This window comes from Zosterops lateralis, assembly GCF_965231275.1.
Source record: "Zosterops lateralis genome assembly, chromosome: 8".
Taxonomy (NCBI): Eukaryota; Metazoa; Chordata; class Aves; order Passeriformes; family Zosteropidae; genus Zosterops; species Zosterops lateralis.
In genome coordinates this window covers 33,758,505-33,781,550 of record NC_139768.1, presented here as the reverse complement: position 1 = coordinate 33,781,550, position 23,046 = coordinate 33,758,505, and the positions used below count along the sequence as shown (strand labels likewise).

General features: G+C 43.3%; 1 protein-coding gene across 2 annotated transcripts; it reads left to right on the top strand.

The window, feature by feature from the left end:
* The first annotated feature begins 2,530 nt into the window (after positions 1 to 2,530).
* On the top strand, positions 2,531 to 22,936 carry MACROH2A2 (macroH2A.2 histone). Of its 2 annotated transcripts, none has more exons than XM_083866896.1 (9): positions 2,531 to 2,715; positions 6,963 to 7,196; positions 13,762 to 13,868; positions 15,090 to 15,287; positions 16,537 to 16,647; positions 17,013 to 17,112; positions 18,010 to 18,099; positions 19,800 to 19,974; positions 21,938 to 22,936. In XM_083866896.1, the coding sequence occupies exons 2-9, from the start codon at positions 7,025 to 7,027 to the stop codon at positions 22,101 to 22,103; spliced, it is 1,119 nt and encodes a 372-aa protein (XP_083723022.1). In that variant the 5' UTR covers positions 2,531 to 2,715; positions 6,963 to 7,024; the 3' UTR covers positions 22,104 to 22,936. The 2 variants fall into 2 exon arrangements, with proteins under 2 accessions (XP_083723022.1, XP_083723023.1); XM_083866897.1 differs by lacking the exon at positions 2,531 to 2,715 and adding an exon at positions 6,823 to 6,882.
* Positions 22,937 to 23,046: the final 110 nt, after the last annotated feature.

Genomic DNA, 23,046 nt, shown 5'->3' with positions numbered 1-23,046 from the left:
TTTGAGATATAACAGCTTCTGGCCCAAAATGAAAGTGCCATAAACAGGCTGTTTCCCCCATAGCTGGGGAGTCAGGCAGGCAGCAGGCTAGAAATGATCAGAGAGATGTGTTGTTTATTTTGACAAAGTAACAGATTGTATTTGCGCTCAGGAGGCAACAGGCAGATGGTCTTTGCACAACCTAAAGAGGGCAGGCCCTGCTCCTGCTGAGTGGGGAAAGCTCTGCTTGACTCCAGCATGGCACAAATTATAGTTAGTAACAGTTCTTCCTTGAACAACTTCACCTAAACAGCCACAACATACAGGTACTGTGACCAGAAGCCTCTTACCTGCTCTAAAAGGCAGCTGGTTCCAAGGGTACCATTACTGCAGAACAAGTCACACCTGGTAACTGTTGAGTGTTGCCTTGCTCTGATCTGCTCTACTCAAAAATTCCTTATTGTGTCACAAAGTGACTCTGAATCTTCCAGAAATATTTGAAACAACATAAAATATCCCTGTAATGCTGTTAATATTTAGGTTAAGAATAGGCTGTATCCACTGGAGAAGTAGAGTGGAATATGAGTTTATGGTGAAGAGTATTAAAAATCACAACAGCAGGAAAACTGGTATTAAAATTCAGACATCTATGACTGACTTAAAAACTGTTACACTGTAAAAATCCTCAGTATCTTCTCTTGCACTTCTCCAGCACTCCTGCTTCCTTCAGGAGAATGTTCATAAACAGAAAAGGGTTGTTATAAACAGAGTGAGTTCTCCTAATGTTGAAAGTTTGCCTCACACAAAGGCTTTTTTTTTCCCTTGAAAGACCTCCCACATGCTCGTGTTCTTATCACACAGCAACTATTTGATGTTAAACTCTAACAAACTGGGAATGTTTTCAAAAACTGGGGATGCTTTATTTTGCCTCATCTCAATTTATTTTTAATTACAAAGCCACATACTGCATGCACGATTGTACGGGTTACTGGATGCGGTTACTTGTATCTGGAAATAGAAAAATGTAAATGCTTTTTTTCCTTTTCACATGGGTTTTACATTAGCATTAATTTTTATGCTTAGTGCTTGAAAATCTTGAGCTTCCTCCTACCCTCCCAATATGGTTCAATACACTGACAAGCCTACAGATATCTTCTTCCTTAGATAAATTCCAACTCTCAGAGGGCAAGATCTAGGTAAGGTTTCCTCTTACATGTAAAGTAAGTCAAGCTCATACACAAGTTTTTTCTTCTATAGTCTCAAAGCATCTTGACCTTGTTTTCAAGAAGTGGGAAAGAGAAGAGACTCCAAATAATTAATCCAAGCAATGCTTTGAGGCTCTTACTCAATGCTTGAAAAGAGAAAAGGTATCTTTATTTCCATTTCAATGACAGTCAAAATACAGCTGTGTAAAGTGAACTGCTTTACCCAAGGTCGCACAGCAGCCCAGAAAAACGCAGGTCCTGAACTCATGCCCTCTTTCTTCATGAGATGGTGTGATCCACAATTAACATAACCTGGGGAAATATTCCGTTGCTTTTTTACCCACCAAATCCAATTCTATGCAGATACAAAATTGCTTACTTTGGCAGAGTCAAAAACCAAACTCAAGAGAATCTTTTATGATTTTATACAGTGGCAGAGAATGCTGAATGCATGAATGGCTCTTTCTCTCTGTTGTTCCCTCCTAAAGTGACACTGCAAGCAAGCAGGAGTGCTCTGTGTTAATAATGTATCTCCTAGTGCATCACAGTAGCACCCAAATAAACGTCTTTACAGAGAAATCAGTGCAACAATGCAAAGTATTTGTATAGGAATGATGATATAAACTCAGTTTGATGTAAAAATATACCTGAGATGAGTTAAAGAGGTGTAGCCCTGCACTCTCCTGTTTGCAGCAGCCTCTGCTCACGGATTTGGCGCTGCCAAGACTCATAACACAACCGCTTATTGCGTCTCTTGGAGCTCGAGCTCTTCAATCCGTGCGGCTGCAGGGAAGAAAAGAAAAACCCTCAGCCTCCATTCAGAAAGGAAGTTTGCAGCCCTCACGGATGAGTTGGAAAGCCTGGGAGCGCCCAGAACGCTCCAACGCAAGACAACACAAAGAGCCGCTGGCACTCTTTGTTACAGCCGTTCCACGCCGACTTGGGGATCCTGCAATATCTGGGTTACAGGCACCACATCAAGGCACGCAGCCCACCCTGCCAAAGGGATAGAGGGATGGGTGGCTCTCTCTAACAAAAAGCAGGCGCTCCTTGAGCTTTAGCCCAGTCTGGGATTGCCTTGAAACCTCTCGATCTCCGAACTACTCCACCCCGGGAAAGCTTTCTGTCTTTATGCTCCCGGCTACCACAAGCCCACTGGGACTAGGGTCAGGGGGCCCTTTGCTGGGCGGGGAGGGGGTTCCTGCCCCCACTGCAGGGCCCTGGGGCCCGGGCGAGGAGGGCGGCAGCCAAGAGAGGGGGGTTGTAGCGGGCCCGGGCTGCAGTGACTCCTCCTAGAGGCGGTATGTGAGGAGCGGTAGGAAACCCCTGCCGCCCCCCTCACCAGCAGCCGCCATCACCATTGAAACATACAATACGGGGAGAGCGGCTGAGGCGGAGCGAGGGCGGGGGGAGCCGAAAAGGGAAAGTGGGGAGGAAAGGGGAGGGGGGGCAAGGAGAGCAGGAAAAGAGGGGGAGGAAAAAGAGGAAGGGAAGACAAGAAGGAGGAGGCAGCGGCGGCGGGCGCCAGCAGGTGAGGGGAGCGGCGGCGCGGGGACTCCGGGGGCCGTGGCGAGGCCCTGATCCTCTCCTTCCCTGTCTCCCCGGCCGCACGACCCACCTCCTCCTCCTCCTCTTCCTCCTCCTCTTCCCGGCGCCGCTGCCGTTCTCCGGGAGAGTCCGGCCATGGCCGAGGCTGTGAGGGGAGGGGGCGTGAGGGGGGTGGGTGAGGGGAGGCCATGGGGGGGTGGTGCGAGGCGGTGGCGGCGGCGCGCGCGGGGCCGGCCTCGGGTAAGGTGGGGGGCGGGGGGGGGGGGGGGGGAAGGGAGCGGGCGGTTCTTCCTCGCTCGCTGCCTCCGCTCGGCCCCCGCAGAGCTTCCCGTTCCGGGGCCGTGGGGCCGCCGCTACAGCCGGCCCTCCACGGGCAGCGAGCGAAGCCTCCGCGGCGGCGGCGCTCGCTAAGGGCGGGTGGGGGGGGGGATGTGAGGGGGGAGCGTTTGCGCGGGAAAGCCGGCGGCCACGCCCCCCACACACACACACTCTCCACTGCGCGTGGGAGCGCCTGCGCGGCCCGGCTGCTTCTCCCGCCCCCTCCTGTCGATCAAGCCGATCGCAGCGAATCACCGCGCTCCCTCCCAAGCACGGACTGCCGCAGCGACCAATCAGCGGCGGGAATGGGCGGGGCGGCGGTGTCCGGGCAACGGCGAGGCGTGCGCGGGGCGGGGCGGCGGCGCTCAGCGGGCGGGCCCTGAGGGGGCTCGGGCGGCTCCGGGGTGGCCGCGGTGTCCCCCCGGTGTCCCTCGAGCTCGGCGCCTCTCAGCGGGGTCCAAAGGCTCGGTGTGGGTCCGTACCGAGGCCTGTCCTCTCAGCCTCGCGGCGCCGCAGGGGTCGCCCGATGAGTGGGAGCTGCCTCTGCTGGGACCCCCGGGGTTTGGGATGCCCTGGGAGCTTTTTTCAGTGGAAAGGCCCTCTGTGTGTGTGGTTCTGCAGGCCGGAGATACCCCACCTGCCCCCTGAATATAGCACTATGTTTGTGTTTTGGTGCCTTAGCAATTCCGTCATGTAATGAGCCCCTGCTTTATGTCTTCCACTCTATTTTTCACAAATATTTCTTTTTTAAATGAACGTGCAGCCTAAGCAGGATCCAAGGTATGTCTGTGGGTTCCTTGTCAACTCCTAGTTGTTCTAATAGATCTTCAGCTGGAGATGAGCGAGGTGCAGGTGTGTGGGTAGTCTTGCATTTATTTCAGTCTTTGACTGCTGAGTACCAGGTCTCTCAGTGTTTGGGAGTCAAGGTGGTCCCAGGGCTGGAGCCTCTGCTCAGGAGACGGGCTGGGAGAGCTGGGGATGTTCAGCCTGGCCATGAAAAGGCTCTGGGGAGACCTTCAGTACTTGAATGGCACATGTGAGAAAGAGGGAGAGGGACTTTTTACATGGGCAAATAGTGACACAACGAGGGGTAATGGTTTAAATCTAAAAAAGGAGAGATTTGTGTCAGATGTTATGAAGGAACTCTTCCCTCAGTTCTTCCCTGTGAAACTGGGGAGGTTCTGGCACAGGTAGCCCAGAGGACCTGTGGCTGTCCCATCCCTGGAAGTGTCCCGGGTCCACGCTGGACGGGGCTTGGAGCAACCTGGTCCAGTGGAAGGTGGAGTCAGGTATTTTTCCAGGAGGCAGAAGGAAAATGTCACTGGTTGCCTTGGGCTCTGAAGAAGGGAGAACTCAACAGAGGAAAGCCCTGCTCACAGTCACGTTATAGAGACTTGGAGAGATGTGGTAGCTACTCAATCCCCCATAGCAACACAGGGATGTTGGAGTCATGGCAGAGTGGGAGTGTGCTGTGACCAATTAAGGGATAGGGAAAATAATTGCTTCAAATTGCCCAAGCCTGATGTCATGGCAGCCAGATATAGACACAGCCCTTGTAGCTCAGTGAGGATGGACTTAGCACGAGTGACACACGTTTATTTTTAAATGGAGGCTGCACTTCATGAGGAGAAACATAGAGATGGTGAATCAGCTGGCAGCGGGGGAGCAAATGTGGGTAGACTTTTCAACTTATAAGCCCTTGAGGCTTGGCTGTGTCATCAGAAGAGGGCAATTAGGGCAGCAGTGCTCAACTTGTAGCTCTTTACCTGTTGGTCACAGTTCAGGTGAGTGTGGCAGGGCTGAGCTCATGTTCCCCTTCCTGCAAGGAAACTAGATCCCTGTCTGTGGGATTTCTTTGTCCGGATCCACAGGAGTTTTCTCAGCATGTTTTTTATCCGGGTCCTGATCTTGGCTTTCTACCAAAAAATGCCTCCTGTAGGAGTCAAAACAAGACAAGAGCACACTGTTGTGTTTGTTGCTCCACAATGCACCCTGGCCCATGTAAATTGCAAAGCAGACAGCGTTAGCAGAGTTTTGAAACATCTTGTATTTAGGCTCTCACAAAATTCTGCAAACGTAACCTGGGGTGCATTTGGGAAATATTTTGGGATTCCAAAAGTTGGCTTGACAGCAAGGGAGTAAGTAATGGCAGAGGTTTCCTGTGAGAGAGAAAGGGAAAACAGAGGAGTAGGCAGGGGTGGAAAGTTCCGTGATGCAACAGAAGGACGAGGGAAAAGTGAATAATTAAACATAAATTTATCTAATGCAGCAGCATGGCCCAGAGCAGTGTGGCTAGTTGTGTACAAATATGTTTTGATTTTCTGTCACAGAGATCAAGTGCAACAATGGTTTTCTGTGGATCTAATCCCTTGACATTTGCCTTTTTCCACTGATTTTCATTCAGCTGGGATTTGATGCTATAGGAACAAATATATGAGAGGTTAGCTTGATATAATTTTGGTACAGGTAGTGTACTCTTTCAGCATGGCTCTCTTGCAGGAGTTTCAGTGCTGGACTGAACTCTTGGGTGATGGAACTGTCCTGCCAGCATTGCAGGAACCTGTTTGTACCCTACTGCATGCATTTATTAAGTTCCACTTTAAAATGAGTGATTGTTGCTCTAAAGAGAAGGCTGTTCCAGAAATTGGCTCCTCTGATGGCTAGAAGCCTAATTCCCAGCCTAGGTTTATTATTTGGATGTTAGTTGTCACAAACTGAAAAGGACACATTTTAAGAGTTGTTATTATTATGAAATTGAAGTTGTCACAAAGGGCAAGTTTCATTGAAGAAGGGACCTTGGAACATCACTTTGTCCAGCCTCCAGTCCCAAAGCAGATCCAGTGCTGCTCGAGTGATTTTTGACATACATTCTCAAATTGTTCTGAAGTTGTCTTGATGGGAAGATTCTGCTGCCTCCCTGTCTGACCCAGTTCTGTGCTCCTCTGTCTCCTCTGCCATACAGCCTCTGTAACAGTCACTGCTGTAGGGAACACTTGCTCTCTCCACCTTCACGGCATCCTCTTGCATCTCTAAAGATCACTATCTTGCCACCCCACTTGTTTTCACCTTCCCTCTGAGCTCTGTTACCACCACTTGTGATTCCAGGCTGGCAGAATTCGGAGTGGGATGATGAGCAACGCCAATTTTGACGTGTCTGTGTCTGATAGGTTTACTGGTTTAATCTTGCCAACTTTTCATATCATGCCCAAATAATACATTGCAGACAGAAAGAAAAATATTGTCTGGCTGATACACAAGGACATGCCAAGGTTTTACAGGTCACTGCTGATGTTATATCTTTGATATCATAAATGAAAAGATTATGATAAAATGTAGCAGTATCAACTAGATGAATCTTAATGCTTTTCAAAGTGTCTGCCTCGTTGTGTTCCCTTGTTTCACTGAGGTGATGAGTGCTGGGAGTGAGGTAATTGTGCCTTTTTTGACAGAAATACCATCTGTGGCAGACCTGCTCTTTGTTTGCTTCCAAGGAGTAACCCGGCTCATAATAGGCCTCTGGGGCAGCTATCGAAATGGAGTTAAAAGCAATTTTTGTAAATAGAGTTAAGTCTTTCCCAAACATTATTTGACTGAGAGTGAGAACTAGGGGTGTAACTGTGACCACATGCAAGCTTTGGAGTGGAGTAGTGGATTCCAGAGTTTGTTGTCTGTTTATCTGTAATCTTGTGGTTGCCAGAAAAATAAGGAGAAACCAAGATTTGTTTTCCTGATATTGCTACACTGACAGTGCAGTTCAAAAGCAAAGTTACAGCAAATATTCCAGTTATCCCCCTTTTAACGAATAATGCCTGCACTTTTACAGGCATTGAGGGTGGGTTTGGATTTTTGCTTCTGGAGCAGCAGCAGCGCATGGAGACGTTTCTCATCAATCCCATTGGTTTTCTCTTGCAGCCCTCGGGTTTGGAGCAAGGCACTGAGAACCACCAGGAGATTGAGAAGCACAAGGCCACAAGATGTCGGGGCGGAGCGGGAAGAAGAAAATGTCGAAGCTGTCCCGCTCGAGCAGGGCCGGGGTGATCTTCCCCGTGGGGAGGATGATGCGCTACCTGAAGAAAGGCACATACAAGTACCGCATCGGGGTCGGGGCGCCCGTGTACATGGCAGCTGTCATCGAGTACCTCGCAGGTAAACCCAGAACTGCTCCTGGAAGTGCTGCTCACACACAGAGGCCAGGGCATGCAAACATGTGAAGCACCTGTGGAAATCAGGCTCTGCCAAGTGCAGGATTTGTTGAAATCTGCTGAAAACGCTAAGGAGGGAGGGTAATTTGTCTCCTGGAGAGGCTGAGGGTGGAAATTCTCTCCTTTAGAGGCACCATGCTTGGTCACTAGCTGGGAGTGTTGTTTTTTATTGCTTTGCAGAGTGAGGAGTCACACCTGTGTAGTTTCTGTCTCAGAGAAAATTGGTATTAATTAGGCTTTTTGATATGCCTAAATGTGAGTAATAGGAGGGAAAAAAGCAAACCCACCTTGTACTGCTTGTGTGCTTTTAAAATGTTTTGCTGGCTGCATTTCTTGCAGGACAGTGTCAAAGTGTTATGAAATACAAAGGTGGGGATTTCTTTAATTTTAAAAACCCTTTTGCTTTGCCTAAGTGTATAAAGAAAGTGTTCCAGGGTTTAAATCTTCCGACCTGTCCTGAATTTTCTTTTTCCTGCCTTTCTGAAATTGAACTTTGGGGAAGGGGCAGGTGTCCCATGGTGATACAATATACTGTGATTCTGTACAGAAATATTTCAGAGTGTCCTATGATCATATCTGCTGAGTTTCTTGTTTAATTATGGAAAATAGCACTTCAGCAAATTGTTAGAAGTCACGGTGCAGAGCGGGATTCTGGTTCAGGTTACTTGGGGGTTATAGATCAAGACTGAGGTGCATTAGAGAATCTGTGAGGAGTCACAGCCTGGATGGAATTAGTTGAGTGAGTTGTGTTTCAGGAGTGTAGTTCATTGCCAATGTGGCATGAAGAAGCTTGCATGGAGCCTGGTTGTCCATGCAACAGGTTTTATATAGACACTGCTGTATTTTTTACACATGAAGCTTGTTCTCATTACCAGACAATAAAAGCATTATTTTCTTTCAAAGGTGTGGAGAAAATCTGAGATCTCACTAATAAATTTCACTAATTTCATAATTTCAATATTAAAATTAAATTTACCATGAAGCCTAATAGTACATTGCAAAAATTTCCATGTTTGTGGCAGTACATTCCAGGATGAGAATCAAGTTTAATTATTTTTTCCCTGAGGCGACTTCTGGAGCTGGAGTGACAAAGTATTGCTTGTGTTGAAGAAATCACAGTAACTTCTATAACATAATGTGATGCATTGTGACTGCTGACCTTCTGTCTAGAGAGAAAAGCTTTTTTTTTTTTCCTACTCCACAGGGAGATATTTCTAAGATAAACATTTAGAGATGCTTGTTCTGAGCTGTGGCAGTTTTTTACAAAAATTGTCAGCAGCACATCTGGTATGTGCAACATTTCAGTGGTGCAGACTGACTTGTGGTCAGCATTGTTTGCTTATTACCTGAACTAGAACAATGTATGTCTTGGCTCTGCTCCTGGATAGTAAGTGCAGTTTAATTTAAATCATTAATCTGATATGAGCAGATTATGTGTGTGCCTACACTTTGCCTTAGGAAAAAAAAGAATGTGTAGTCAATCAGGCAAGAAAATTGCTAGAGGTGTAGGCTGGGAGCCCACATAAATTGTAAGGGAATGCTATTTTCAGCTGCTGGGTTCAGCAGAGAACTCTTGTATATATTGTGATAGAATGGAGTAATGTTTCTGAGCAAATGTCTGTTGCTGGTGGATTGTGTTTCTTTCCAAACCAAAGTTCCTGTGCTCTGTCCAGGATTTTGTTTGGAAATATTACAAAGGCGGAGAGCTTAAAAAAACAGTGTTGCAGCACCTAATCCTGCTGATCTAGGTATTTCTAATATTATGTGTGAATAAAGTCATTGGTTTTGGGAAGCCTGTAGAAATGTAGAAACATTTTCAAGGATGTTGTCAAAGGGGATATTATATGTCAAACTGCTAAGTTTTCTTAACATTATCTGATCTTTCTATTACAAATGCCATTCTTTTCTCCTGGATTTGCAGCTGTGAAGTGGTGGTTCCTTGGGATGAAAGGCTGCAGGCATGGGAACTGCTTCAGGCTAAATCTGGGAAGGTGGCAGTAAGGTACTGTCACTTCTTAGCTGTTTCACAGAAACAGGTTAAACTTTTTTTTTTTTTTTTTTAATGTAAAACATTCACGAAAATTTTTCCTCTAAACTCCTGAGTGCTTCTCTGTGTTTAAGCAGAGATTTGATGCTCTACAAAAGGGGAAGGGTGGTCTCAGCCACCTCAGAGAAATCTTCTCTCTTTGGCTAGGCTCTAACTTCGATAAAACACAGGTTGCTCATGCTCAGCAGAGACTTCTTTGACTTTAACAGCTAAAATCTCTGAAGACTTGGTCCTCACTGAACACCTTCCAGCCACTCTGAGCTCCTGGATCATAACATTTTGGGGAGGCAGTGGTTATAGAAGAAAAATATTGATATTAGAGACAGGGATAGGTCTGGCTAGTGGGAAGAGCTGGACTGATGACCACTAGGCAAATAAATGGTGAGGAGTGTCCAAATATCCTGCCAGGAAGCTGGAGGGCAAGTTGAAAAAAATAGGAAATAGGCCAAGAATTGGATGGAGGGGGTGCTGGTAATGAAGAATCTGGGCAGGAATATTAAGCCTGAGTAGACAGGAGAAATGGTGACCGTGCAGGAAAGGCCACTGAGATAGAAGTCTTGGTGTGGATTGCCAGGGAAAGGAGATTGTGGAGCTGTGGGGAAGCAAGTCATGGCTGGGATAGGGGGAAGGTGGATGAGGCTGGAAGGGTCGAGCAGGGCCAGAACACCTGAGTGCCTGCATTCCTCCAAGGCCTGGCCTGGGCCAGCAGATCTCTGTGAGTGACCAGTCCTGCCTGGTCTGGTGTTGGCCTTATTTGTGTTGCCCCAGAGCACTGAGCCTCATGGCTGGTATCATCCAGAGGGTGCAGGTACATCTGGAGCATCCTTACTCCCAGTTTATGAGGTTGAGACTGCTGTTTGGCTTTGTTGTGTGTTCTGTGTCACAAGATATTGGACCCCTGGTTTATTCCTTTGTAAGCAAGATTGATCATGGCAGCACCTCACAGCCATTATCACCCCCAAATCTGCACTTTGCCTTATCAACCCCGTCATTAAAATGCCAACAATCACCACAGTGCAAAGTTGGTGGAATCTCAGGAAGATACTTTTACTTCTACTGATCAGCTAATTTGAGGATCTCTTCACTGTTTAAATCTTTCTTTTAAATCTCTCTATGCTGGTTTACATTTTAGGCTTGAAAATCATCTTGTAAAACTGCCTCTTAATTCCTATCCAGAAGGTTGTGTTTGCTGAAACAAGTTTGAGTTCCACTGGCTTCAGAGTTAAAATTCTGTGAAAAATTTGCCTGAGTCCCATCTGATTGGTGGATTTTGCAAGACTCATGCTCTGAGTGTGCATAGAGCTGACTTCAGGCACAACCACCTAAATCAAACATCAGCTGCTTATGCCCCACAGGCCATCTTCCCAAAAAGTAGGTAGAGAATACAGAAGCCCCTTGATGAGGAAGCACAAGTCATGTAAGGGTGTGCTGGTCAGAGGAACTTACAGAAGAGCTCAATGGAAAGCCATCCTGTCTAAATTAGGGCAGAACAGAGCACCAGCAAAAGCTTCCTCCTTCACAGGAATCACCTGGAATACTCCTCTGCCTCATCTTCTGTGCTCATCTGCCATGCAGAGACAAATCCAGCAGATAGTTTTCCACCTGCAAATGGAGGACCAAGGACTCCATCATCAATAGATTTTTGCAGAGTAAAGGTATTACTGGTAGATTTTGATGTGATAGTGTAACAGGAGCTGACACAATTTCTCCTGAAGGGGAGGTGGAAAACAAAACAACCTGTATGAAGTCTTTCCAATTTGCTATCAGTTATTCTCATAGGCTTTTCTTAGCAGTCCACCTTTCCACAAGCTCGGCTGAACAAAAACCTTTGACCTAGCTAGGATGCTTTAGTTCCCAGACATTTCAAATCTGCTGATCCATCAACTAAAGAAACGTCTTTTTCCCTGTATGTTACAGGATGACAAGATGTAATTCCATTCAGGTCATAGCTTGGATGCATCGTGTCTCTGCTGGAAGAGAGTTGTGTTTTTCTGAAGATGTCTGGATCTGAAGTTAAACATCTGATGTGGAGGCATCTTTTTGGATTTTGACTCTTGCAGGAAGCAATATTATTTGAGATTTCAATGTAATTCTTAATGCCTGTGCTTAGAGCACAGAAAGTAGAACCAACTTATGGCTGCGAATATCAAGATGGCCAGTTCCAAGAGAGCTTGTTTTGGTATAGGACTTTATTACAGGACCTATATTCTCAGATCAGTCTTTTTAGAATTTAGGAAACCCCAGCTGTTAAGATGTTTCTACTTGAAACGTAAAGCAGTTTCTTTAGGGATATGTTATTGTCAGCAGAGCATGTGATAACTGAAGCCTCTGAAGTTTTGATATTGTATTTTGTGAATGCCATTTTATATTCTTAAGAATATGAGCCCCTGCCTCCACCATTAGAAAAGATATGCATAGAAACCTTCATTAGAAGGAGGTAAGGCAATCATTTACCTATGCAAATGTTTGGCATTTGGTAAGTCATGTACATATTCCACAGTCTACCATACATCACCTCTGCCTCGGATTCCCTTCTTCCCAGTGTCCTGTGATGGATGGCTGGCATTTGAGTGTTCTGCCTTTTTTGCTCTTAACATTAGGCAGAGGACTAAGAGTGCACCATCAGGATGCTGCTGGCCAAAGGACCCAAACCTGGGGCAGTGGGGTGAGCACACAGGTAGCAGGATGTGCCTGTTGTTGGCACACCTGAAAGAACTTCAGTTTCCACACAGGTAAGTATGTGTTGGTTTTTGGATTTTTTTCCCCCCGATGCAATTTTCCTCTGCTGTCAGCACACATCTGCAAAACCCACTGGAGGAGCCTGGATCTGTTTTCTTGCTCTCTGCTGGTCTGCACAATGGATGGAATCTGTTCCTGCTGTCTGCTGCTGTGTTAGCTCTGCTGGCAGAGGTCTGGGAGAGGGTCTGACATTTCCAGCTCCATGGGGTGAATATAGCTGGATTATGTGGGATCTCTTTTCAGTTTCCTCCTTTAAAATCCAGGACAGACTAGGAAGTGATAGAGCTGAAAGGTTCCTGCACTAACTTTTACAATTCACTGTGAATATGCATATACATTTTTTAAAAAGGAGTATGAATACATACATATATATATATGTAATACATATGAATGTAATACATATAGTACATATGAATATGCATATGCATTTTACATTTCCAACATTCAGTTAAATATGTATGCTGTGTCGTAGTGAAAACTGGAAGACAAGTTTGTACTTCTGTATTCTAACAGAGTGGAATTGAAAGCTTGTATTTTTCCCATGAGCCAGAGCTAAGCCTCATGTTGAAATTGTTTTAATTTTTGCCAAACATTATGTATCTTTCCACTAGATTTTTCATGAAAGTTCTTCTCTTTATAATAGTTATAGTTAGTTCTTTATGTAGTTTGTAAAAAGGAGTAGGATGTCATTAAGACATCAATAAGTTATCAACGGGATTCTGATTGGCTGTAATTTTCATATTCATGTTACTGCCAAACACAAACAGAAACCCAAAACCCAGATGACACAGACTCTCTCTACTTTTAAAATGAAACAAAGTGTGAATATGATTTTTAGGAGTAATTGGAGGAAAAAAAATTCCTTTTTTCCTTCCTTCTCAGTGTTTCAGTAGAGTTCTTATGTGAGAAATAACTTCTGAGTAGAGGCCAAACTATGTAAGCTAATGAATTATACTGATTGCTACAGTCCAAATAAACTTAAGAAGATGTATCTATATTTCTATAATAATTAGGAAGAGCTTTGTGACTTTGGTTACAGTATAAATGTTATTGCTAACTTAGAGAAACTACCTTTGAAGTGACCTCCTGTTCCCAGAGATGTAGAAGGACCCTTCTATCTATATTTCATGCATTGAAGCTCTCACGTTGTCTCTGCCTGCATCTGAGTCAAACCTTTCATATCTTGTTCTGAAATGAAGCTTCTCACAGATTCTCAGTGCCCTTTAATGCAGAATTCCAGCAGTTCCTGGCTAGTGTGTTGGCTTTCCAAGTATTTCTTCAAATGCACCTCAGTCTTCATCTTCCCTGGTCCTGAGAATCCTTGCTGTTTGTCAGAGCTGTCTGTTCCAGGTTGGGGGTTTCACTGCATGCTTGACTGTTCTGTTATCACAGGGCTGCTGATAAATTTTGGACTGCTGATGTACCTTTTTAGTTTTTTTTTTTTTGCCTTTTTGAAAGAGAATTCTGACTTGAGACTCTTAAATTATGTGAACCAAGCTTAGCATGTTTTCTCCTTTAGGGAGTTAGGAAGGACAAATGAATTTATCTAAATTTACAGATATATTGAGTGGGGTTTGGTTTCTGCCTTTCTTTAGCAAGAACCCTTTAAATCTGGAAACATTCCTGAAAAGGTAAATGGATATTAAGAAACAGTGTAAATGGTGTATGCAGCATGTGGCTAAGCTGCATTTTTGTTACTGGTTTTTATCTTGATGTGTTACAGCCGAAATCTTGGAGTTGGCAGGAAACGCGGCGCGGGACAACAAGAAGGGAAGGATTGCCCCCAGACACATCCTCCTGGCAGTTGCAAATGATGAGGAACTGAATCAGGTGCCTGTTTACATTTTGATGCAGGAGTTGTGTGCTGTGGCTTGAGTGAAGTTGCTGCCAGGAAAGGTTACAAACAGCTCAGTCTGAGACATGAATGAGATCACAGTTATTAGAGCAGAAGATTGTGCCCTCTTAAATAAAAACAAGCAAAAGCAAAGGTTCTGAAATACCTCATCTTGAACCTTATGGACATAAACTTTGGTTCTTCTTAACCTGTGAGTCCTGTTGAAACAAGTAGTCTTGATGCGTCACTTTTTCCTCAGGGACATTGACTACTTAAAGAAAACATGCAAGACCTTTTCCCAAAAGCTGTAGAAATGTGTGTTTTCTATTATACTGGCTGCGAGGCCCGTGTTGGGTAGGGATCTGGCTCACTCTCTGCTATTGCTGCCTCCCTGTCTGTTTGCCCAAACTGTGGTTTTCAGCACTCTGACTCCCGGGATCGCTTGTGGGATCACTTCTGCTGAACTTGTTGAGTGAGGACAGAGATCACAGCATGGGCTGCAGATTGTGCTATTCAGGGCTGCTGAAAAGGTTCAGTGAGCATCAGAGTATCTCCTCTGTATGAAGATGGATGATGTCGTTCACACTTTGAATACTCCTGCACTTAATAAGACTGCTTTAAATAATGAAAATGTGTTGCCCATGAAGTCATGTGGCTCTGTTTCCAGTCAAGTGGAGTAAAAATTTGAAACAGGCCAAAAGAGAAAGTATGCTAACACTACCAGCCCTTTCCCAGCTCTGTGTTTGTGCTCAGTGACCTGAGAACTGGGATCTAGATCCAGTGTTGTCTCTTAGGAATTAGCCAGACTGTCTTCTACATGGCATCACAGCCCATTCCTGTTGTTTACCTCTGCAAAGCAGGTCTTTGGAGTTTCTCCTTGCTTTCACTGCATCTGTTTCCCTGCCAAAGAGGTCTGCATCCAGTCCTCCTCTGAGCAGGGCTGTGGTGCAGTCATTTTTTTCAGTAGCCCACAGACACTCTTCTTCTTTTACCCTTATTCACTGCTTGTGAGTCACCAAGGACAGGTTTGCACTAAGACCTGCACTGGAAGAGTGAGGAATGATTGTAAAGCAACAGAATTCTCCAGGATGTGCTGGCTGACTTTGCTGTCACCTGCCAAGTTCCTTACTATTGTGGATTTTCTCCCTCATTGTTTTTTTGGTGGTGCAGACTAAGAGGATCTGTAATATGCTTCCATACACTGCTTCTCCTTGCAGTTGCTCAAAGGTGTGACTATTGCAAGTGGAGGTGTCCTGCCCAGAATTCAGCCTGAGCTTCTGGCCAAGAAACGAGGTGCCAAAGGCAAATCTGAGACCATCCTTTCCCCTGCTCCTGAGAAGAAGGGGAGGAAATCCATTGTGAACAAAAAGAGTGGGAAGAAAGCAAAGTCTCCCAAGGCCCGGACGTCCAAAAAGGTAAGCACAGGACAGGTACAGATTCTGTGTCACTCTCTGCAATATTTGCTTGATAATTGTGTAGAATCTCTTACCTCCACACTAATTCTGTGAGAGTGAGCCCTTTTAAAATAAAGGAAGCTGTGTTCTAAAACATTTTCTACCAGAGAGATATCATGCCTCCAGCCTTCTACAGTTACTGGGTTGCCGTTAAAGATTTTTCTCTGTCTGGAGAAGTTGTCCTGACATGGAACATCAGTGTCATTGTGACAAGCTCTTTGTTTCATGTATTCTTAGCTGTGCTGTTGTTAGTGATTTTTAAAAGAAGAATAAGTCAATCAGAACTTCTTGACCACTGCACTTTCCCTTAGGATTGTCCATTCTCTATCACTATCCAAAATGGATTAAATTGGTAAAGCAGCAACCCAGGTCAGTGCTCTTGGCTTGTCATTCCAGAGCACGCACCTTGAAACACTGCTGAGTTTTTCATTGGGTAGGGTTAAATGATATCAAGCTTTGACTTCAACTTTTAAAACTTGGATTAAGCACATTCTTCTAGTGGCCTCAAAGTTTCAGTACAGTTCCATAGCTGATAATATGCAGAAACAGCCTTTAAAAAGAAAACTTGCCTCTGTGTATTGATCTCAGCTACCACCTTACTTTGAATTGTGCACATGTGGAGTTTGGTAGGAGGTGGTAGCTTCTTGACATACCTCAAAGCAAATATTGAGAGATGTGAGAAGATGCTCCTTCAGCCTCTAGGACTGATAGGTTTGATGCTTCTGGAGGTAAGAAGCTATAAGAAGGCTTTATCATTTAATAGCTGAGACTTGAACATTTGTTTTTCAGATCACAAAGTTGTTTTTTCTTCAAACTGGAGCGTTTGACTGGGTTACTAAGTGACTAAGTTTGATTTAATATGAGGCTCTGCTCTGTTAGCAACGAAAATAAACTAACACATGCCCACCCATATAAATACAACCTTAATTGTCAGTAAATCTACAGATGGGTGTGGGTGCCCTGCCTCTGAATGTGACTACAAAAGTATGTAATGCCTCAGATGAACCACTGATTTAGCATTATATAAACAGTGCAGACCTCTGTTGTTACATAATCTTAGGGGATTAGAAGGCTGTGAGTAATGTATTGATCTGAGAAGATAAGATTTGTAATAAGTTATTAAATCTCTCCATTATTGAATAATGCTAGATGTTGATTATTTTGTTTCCTTTGAGAAGTCTTGCTTTTTTTTTTTTCTCCCACCAAATAGAACAAACAAAAGGAGAATGAAAAAGAAGGAGCTTCAAATTCAACAACTGAAGATGGACCTGGGGATGGTTTCACTATCTTGTCATCTAAGAGCCTTGTGCCAGGACAAAAGGTAGTAAAGAGCAATTACAGACTGGGGCTTAACATGAAAGGAAGAATGTTTTTCTCTTAAACCAAAGCATTTCCTAAATCAGCCTTTTTTTCTTCAAATTGTGATTTTAGAACATTAATTTTCTAGCAATAACGTCCTCTGGACCAAGCTCCCAAGTTGTGGGCATACCACCAAATAATCTGACTGGTGTGCAAATTAATTAATTAAAAGCTAGAAGTCAGAATCACACATACTGAACAGAATAAAATAACTGGTCTCTGAAAGACTGAATCCAGCCTTCTTTCACTTCAACTTTTTGGTATGAAAATGATTTTGCACTTGGATTACTATTTATTTTTTCCTTCCCCCTCATTATTATTTTTCAGCTTTCTCTGACACAGAGTGACATCAGCCATATTGGCTCCATGAAGGTAGAAGGCATTGTTCACCCTACAACTGCTGAAATAGACCTCAAGGAAGAAATAGGTGAGGCTCTGTACATGCAGAAAAACCACATCTAGAGGTGGAACAGTGGCTGGGCTACTGGCTGCCTGCTGAGATCCCATCCTATTTCATCTGAATCTACCCCAGGCCATAAAATACCACTCACAGCTCCTGAAAACCAGGCTGGATCTGGCTAGGTGTAATAGGCTAATCACTAATTTGTCTTCTTTTAATGACAAGCAAAACACAAATAATTTGTTGAAGCACAAGAGCAGCAAATGTGTAAATAATTATTATTGAGTTGTTCAATGGCTTATCTTTACATTTGCATCTGAAAATTGCATTGCAAAATTATATATTAATAGCACTTCTAACTATGAGTTTCATTGTAGGATGTTACATAATTTAGAAATACTCATGTATAAAGCCTTATACTGCTCATGTGAATTAAAGAAATACTGTTATTACAAATATGGAAATTTAAGCAGGAGGTAGGTAAAAAGCTATTCAGCCAGTCACATAGAGGGCACAGAATCTAGTTAGCAGGCTTTTGGATGCTTGGTTTTTAGTCATCAAGACTTTCCCTGGTATCCCAGCTGTGTTTGTTTCAGTAATTAGTAGAGTTTGTATGTTGGGTTCATTTTGGAGGCTGAAAGCCTGAGTCCTGAAAATCCCACTCCACACTATTTCAGCCATGAGTCAGAGTAAATAGCATTCTTACAGATATTTATATTAAAGTAATTTCCAGTAACAGCATACAGAGTTCTTCAAAAACCAAAGTAAACTTTATCTGTGTCTAGGCAGAGTGGTAAACATAAAAATCAGCTGCTGATAGAGGGAGACAGGATAGTGTGCATACAGTGTTCTTTTAAATAATGTAGACTTGTTTTTTGACACTGATACTCTGAAGCCAAGGCCTTTTGCTCTATGTCCTTGCAGGCAAGGCACTGGAAAAGGCTGGAGGCAAAGAGTTCTTGGAAACAGTGAAAGAACTTCGCAAATCTCAAGGACCTTTGGAAGTTGCTGAAGGTAAAAAGGATACTCTGCTCTCTCTTGGACACAGCTCATTTTATATGTTCTTTTCTCTGGACATTCTGATCTGTTCCTGTTGTTATGTGTCTTTGCTTATGTGATGTAAATGTTTCTCCCAAGCTGTTGCTGATATGGGCAGCCTGCTGAGAAGAAAAAAAATGAAAAATAGGATACCTGTGTGCTGTGCACATTCTGTCTTTACACTGATCAATTTGTCATATGCAATTTCTGACCATGAGAGTCCAAAAATTAAGGAAATCTTATGCCATCTTTCCTGCCCTGTTTGTACTGCAGCCTTAGTGAGAATCAGAAACAGTTCTCAGCCTAACATATGAGGCATAGGAAAAATTAGTGATACTTTATAAATTATTCTCCTTTATGCATGTTTGATGAATGTGTATAACCCAAATAATTACCTTACTTTAAGCACAAATGAAATGTGATACGAGCTGCAGAACTGGCACACTTTTTGGAAGAGCAATTGCTCAAGCACTGCAGCTACTTTATTATAAGAGCTCCTTTCAAGGGAGCAAATCTTAACAGATTTGTAGCAGGGAATAGTTTGGGACCTGAGATTGTGCTTCCTTTGTGGACAGATTCAACCAATTGAAGGTGTCTGGAAGACAGATGGAGAAAAGTTACAATATGCCTTATTTGGCATAGTATCTCTATACCCAAAAAAAGAAATGCTTTGAATAGTCTAGTTTTGGAAATTTCCTAATTGAGTAGCCTAGTCTTACAATCTGAAATGACAGAGAAATTTTTATACAAGATAATATGCTTCACTTTCATATCAAATCAAATTTATATGCCGTAAAGTCAAAGTAAACTACTTTTCTCTGTCAGCATCTCTACCTAACTAGAAGATAGACTTGTTTTATACTATTAAGACAGCTGGTTAAAATTTAAGTAGCACAGAATTCCTTTGTGCCTGTAACAGAATTCCTCTGTGATGGAGAACAAGTGAATACACCCAGGATTTTCATCCTTTGGCTAATTCCATCCTGCACAGCTAATTTCAGAGTGTTTAACCTGAGATTACCAAGTCACCCAGACTTTCAGTAGTGCCGATGGTGACAATTTTAACAAAAGCAAACTGATGCCATGCTGTAAGCTCTGCAGGTCCTGGAGAAATACAATGCTTTCTGAAATATTAATCTGAGACTCCTAATTGGACATAACTGGTGGGGACTTTCAACAAACAACTTTGATTTTCATGTCCTTGTCTGAAATTACCCAGCTGTGAAGTGGGTATAAATATTACTCCCCAGCACTCTGGAGTTGTAAAGATGATGATGCAGTATATTTGTGCAAAGCACTCAGTGACAACACTGCAGAAATGTCTGTGGGGATTACTGATACTGTGTTTAGGGAGAGATTTTTGTACTTTGCATAAAACAAACCCAGAGGCTGTGCTGAATGAGAGAGCTGAAAACCATTATTGAGTAGCTGCATGCTAACCAAATGAGCGCAAGGTTCTTTGGTCTCCAAAGAAATAACAATTGATCACAAAAAGAATGATGAGACAGGTCATGATTGCAAGTGAGGCATTGTGGTGTTGGCATTTTAATCCCAAATTTTTGGGATTAAATTATTTCATTGGAGAGATGATGTAATGAAGAAGGTACGTTGGGTTGAGAGGTCGTTGCAGGGCGGTTTCTGTTCCAAACTAAATGTTATATTTTCATTTGTGTTAGCTGCACTCACTCAGTCTAGCGGCCTAGCAGCAAAGTTTGTCATCCACTGTCACATCCCACAGTGGGGCTCGGACAAGTGTGAAGAGCAGCTTGAGGAGACTGTCAAGAACTGCTTAACAGCTGCAGAAGACAAGAAGTTGAAGTCTGTGGCTTTCCCCCCGTTTCCCAGCGGCAGGTAGGACTCTGTGCGAGGTAGCAGAGGTGGAATTGGCTGTCAGAGCTGCTGCTCTGTGACAGAAAGGTGCCCTCTGCTCTGTGACCCTGCCTCTGCTGCTGCCATCTGACACAGGGCTGCTCCAGAGGAATCCAGCCTGAAGTGCAGTGTTTGCATGAAACTGCCAGAGAGCCTTTGTAAAGAGAAATTAGCCAATCCACAGGAGAGCTGAATGGGCTTGCTGTGTTTTCTATTGCTAGGCAGTCATTTTCATTCCTCTGCACCACCTGGGGTTTTGTGGCCCTTCATTTTGCTGTGGGGAGTCTTATTAAACCTGCATTTGTACTAATAAGATTATACCAGCATAATACTGAAGGCAGGTAACAGTGGTGCCACCTGAGCTATGTGGATGTGGGGTCTTCACTTAAACCCTCCTGATAATAGATATTTAAAAGACTTGTCACACAAAACTTTTCTTTCAGAAGAAAATCTGTTTCTCAAATGTAGCTCTGCTTTCAAAAGGGAAAAGTATTAAGCCAAGTGTGAAGCCACACATTTCTTTCTCAGTAACTAGCAAGCAAAATGTGCTTGAATAAGAAATCTGAACTTTGGGGTTTTTTTCCTTTCAAATTTCTTTTTGAAATAACTGTTTGTTGGCCTGTTATGACAAGAAATCTTACACGAGCCCTGCTAACTGCAGTAGTTGTTACTTTATGTTAGAGTTCATGTGCTTATATTTATTTTGAAATGTATGTACTGATTTTGGTAGTATTGCCCAAAGAGTAGAGTACATAGTACAGTCCTGTTGTGTTGGCCTGACAGTGAATAAAATGAAAGTAAAACTGCATTTGATCAGTGAAATCACCACACATCACTGATTACACAGGAGGTGAAAATGCCATTTTTACACAGGTACTCTTCAAAGCAAAATGTATTTTTACAGATCAAAGAATAGGACAAAAGAATAACTAGAGGGGCAGAGCAATTTTTAGTCATTTTTTAAATAGACAAATCCTTTTGTATATTAAAAATTACCTGTAGCTTTAAATGCCAATAGAAACAGTTTCTAGACTTCATGTCTCCTAAAAACAGAATCAGAATAGTCCATTCTTGGACCATTAGTCTTACTGCAGATCCTTCTGGTGCTTTGTTCCATTTCACTCTGTTGCTCTTACAATTACTCCTCCTAACAGAAATAGTCTTGCCAAGTGCTGCTGGTTTACACTTCGTTTATCAAAGGACTTCAAAATTTCCTGGAAAAAGGCAGTTTTTCAAATAGGACTTCCTGGTTTTGCTGTCATTTTACTCTGCCTACATGTCTACACATGAAATGCTGTTTTTGTGGGTAGATAAAGAATTATACTGTATCAGTTCTGTGAATTTTCATTTTCCTCTGTCCCATCTTAGGGACTATTTACAGTAACTGATGTAACATTGGAATAGATGGAATACTTCCATTTTGCCAGATCTTTTTGATGGTTTTAAATACAAATATGATTGTAGGTTAGGGAATATTACCATCAAGAGAAGTGAATGAATGCATCTTGACCTTAATTTGGCTTGGTGTTGTAGTTTCAATTATTTTCATGGAAATCTCAAGCAAGGTATTTTAATGACAGAGTGGAGAAGTCAGATAAGTAGGTGATGTTTTGGGTTTGGTTTTTTTTCAGTTTTCAGCTAAAAAAAAAACATCCTTGGAAATTTTTAGCCTGCCCAGCATAGCATGTCAAAGTTTAATTCCAAGGGCAAGCATTAAAAAATTTTGTGTGGTCGTAAGAAGTAGAAGCAAATGAAAACAGCAGCTATGCCAGCAAGGAAACTTAATTCAGCAGCAGGTAAATGTTGCTATGAAAACCTTGGGGTTTGCCACAGTGCAGCTGTCATGACCTTAGCAGCCTGTGGCTGGAGCAGCTCTGGCTGGCTTCTCTCAACGTCACTGCCCAACACTCAGTCACCTGCTCTCTTTTCTTCCCCAACCACACAGAAACTGCTTCCCAAAACAGACGGCAGCCCAGGTGACCCTCAGAGCTATTTCCACCCATTTCGACGGCACCAGCTCTTCCTCCTTGAAGAACATTTACTTTCTGCTCTTCGACAGTGAAAGCATCGGCATCTACGTGCAAGAAATGGCCAAGCTAGACACTAAGTAGCAATGGCAGCCAAATGAAACTTTATTTTTCAACAAACTTGAGTAGCATTAAAAGCATTAGAGGTGGGTTTTATTTTTTCAATGTGACGATGAGGGGGAGTGGTAGTAGTGTGATGTGTTGTGACTTGATGGAGAGCTGTGATTAGAGATGAGAGGGGTTTAGTCCGGTTTCTTCATGCCATTTTTATCACCTTAAGCAATTGAGTTACCATCTGGCTTCAGGAGTTTAGTGTCCTTTGTTACTTTAGTTTAGAAGTTTTTAAAGAGTAACTTCATTTTAGATTTGTAGTGATGATTTCTTCTTACACACACACACCACGTTCAAGAAAGCTCTAAAAAATGTTCTGCTCCTTTTTCCCCTCCCTTGAGGTAGATGGTAAACTTCTGCCTTCACCCCACAGAGAGGTGGAAAGGGTTTTAGAAGTGATGCATGAGGAGCTTCTGTTTTGCTTTTAACTCACAATAACCTCTGTAATTACTGAGAGTATTTCATGGTGATTTTGTTTGTTTTATAAGAAAAAAAGAAAAAGATGTGTCAAGTGTGGTTATTATTATAAACCCTGATTTTGCTCTGGAGATTTCTCACCCTAAAAAGAAGGGAAAAAAAAAAAAAAAGGAAAAGAGAAGGAAAAAGAAAGCAGCAGTGTCTGTAATTAAGTGCTTGCTGTATCAGAACCAACAGCTTTTCTGGCTGAAGTTTGGTGCTGTAAGTGACGTAATTAAAGCTGCTGAGGAGATTTTGACACAAAGCTGCATTATATTCTGTTGAATTCCAGGCTTACCACGTCCCCTTCCAGGTTTTAGGCAGGCATTAGCTTGGCAGAACTGCGAGCCATTCTCCCTGCAAGCTGCAGAGCAGGTGCCAGATCTGTAAGAAGCAGGTCCTTAGAAGAGCAAGAATAGAAAAAGCCAGGGAAAAAAACTCCCCCAAAAAATGACACATA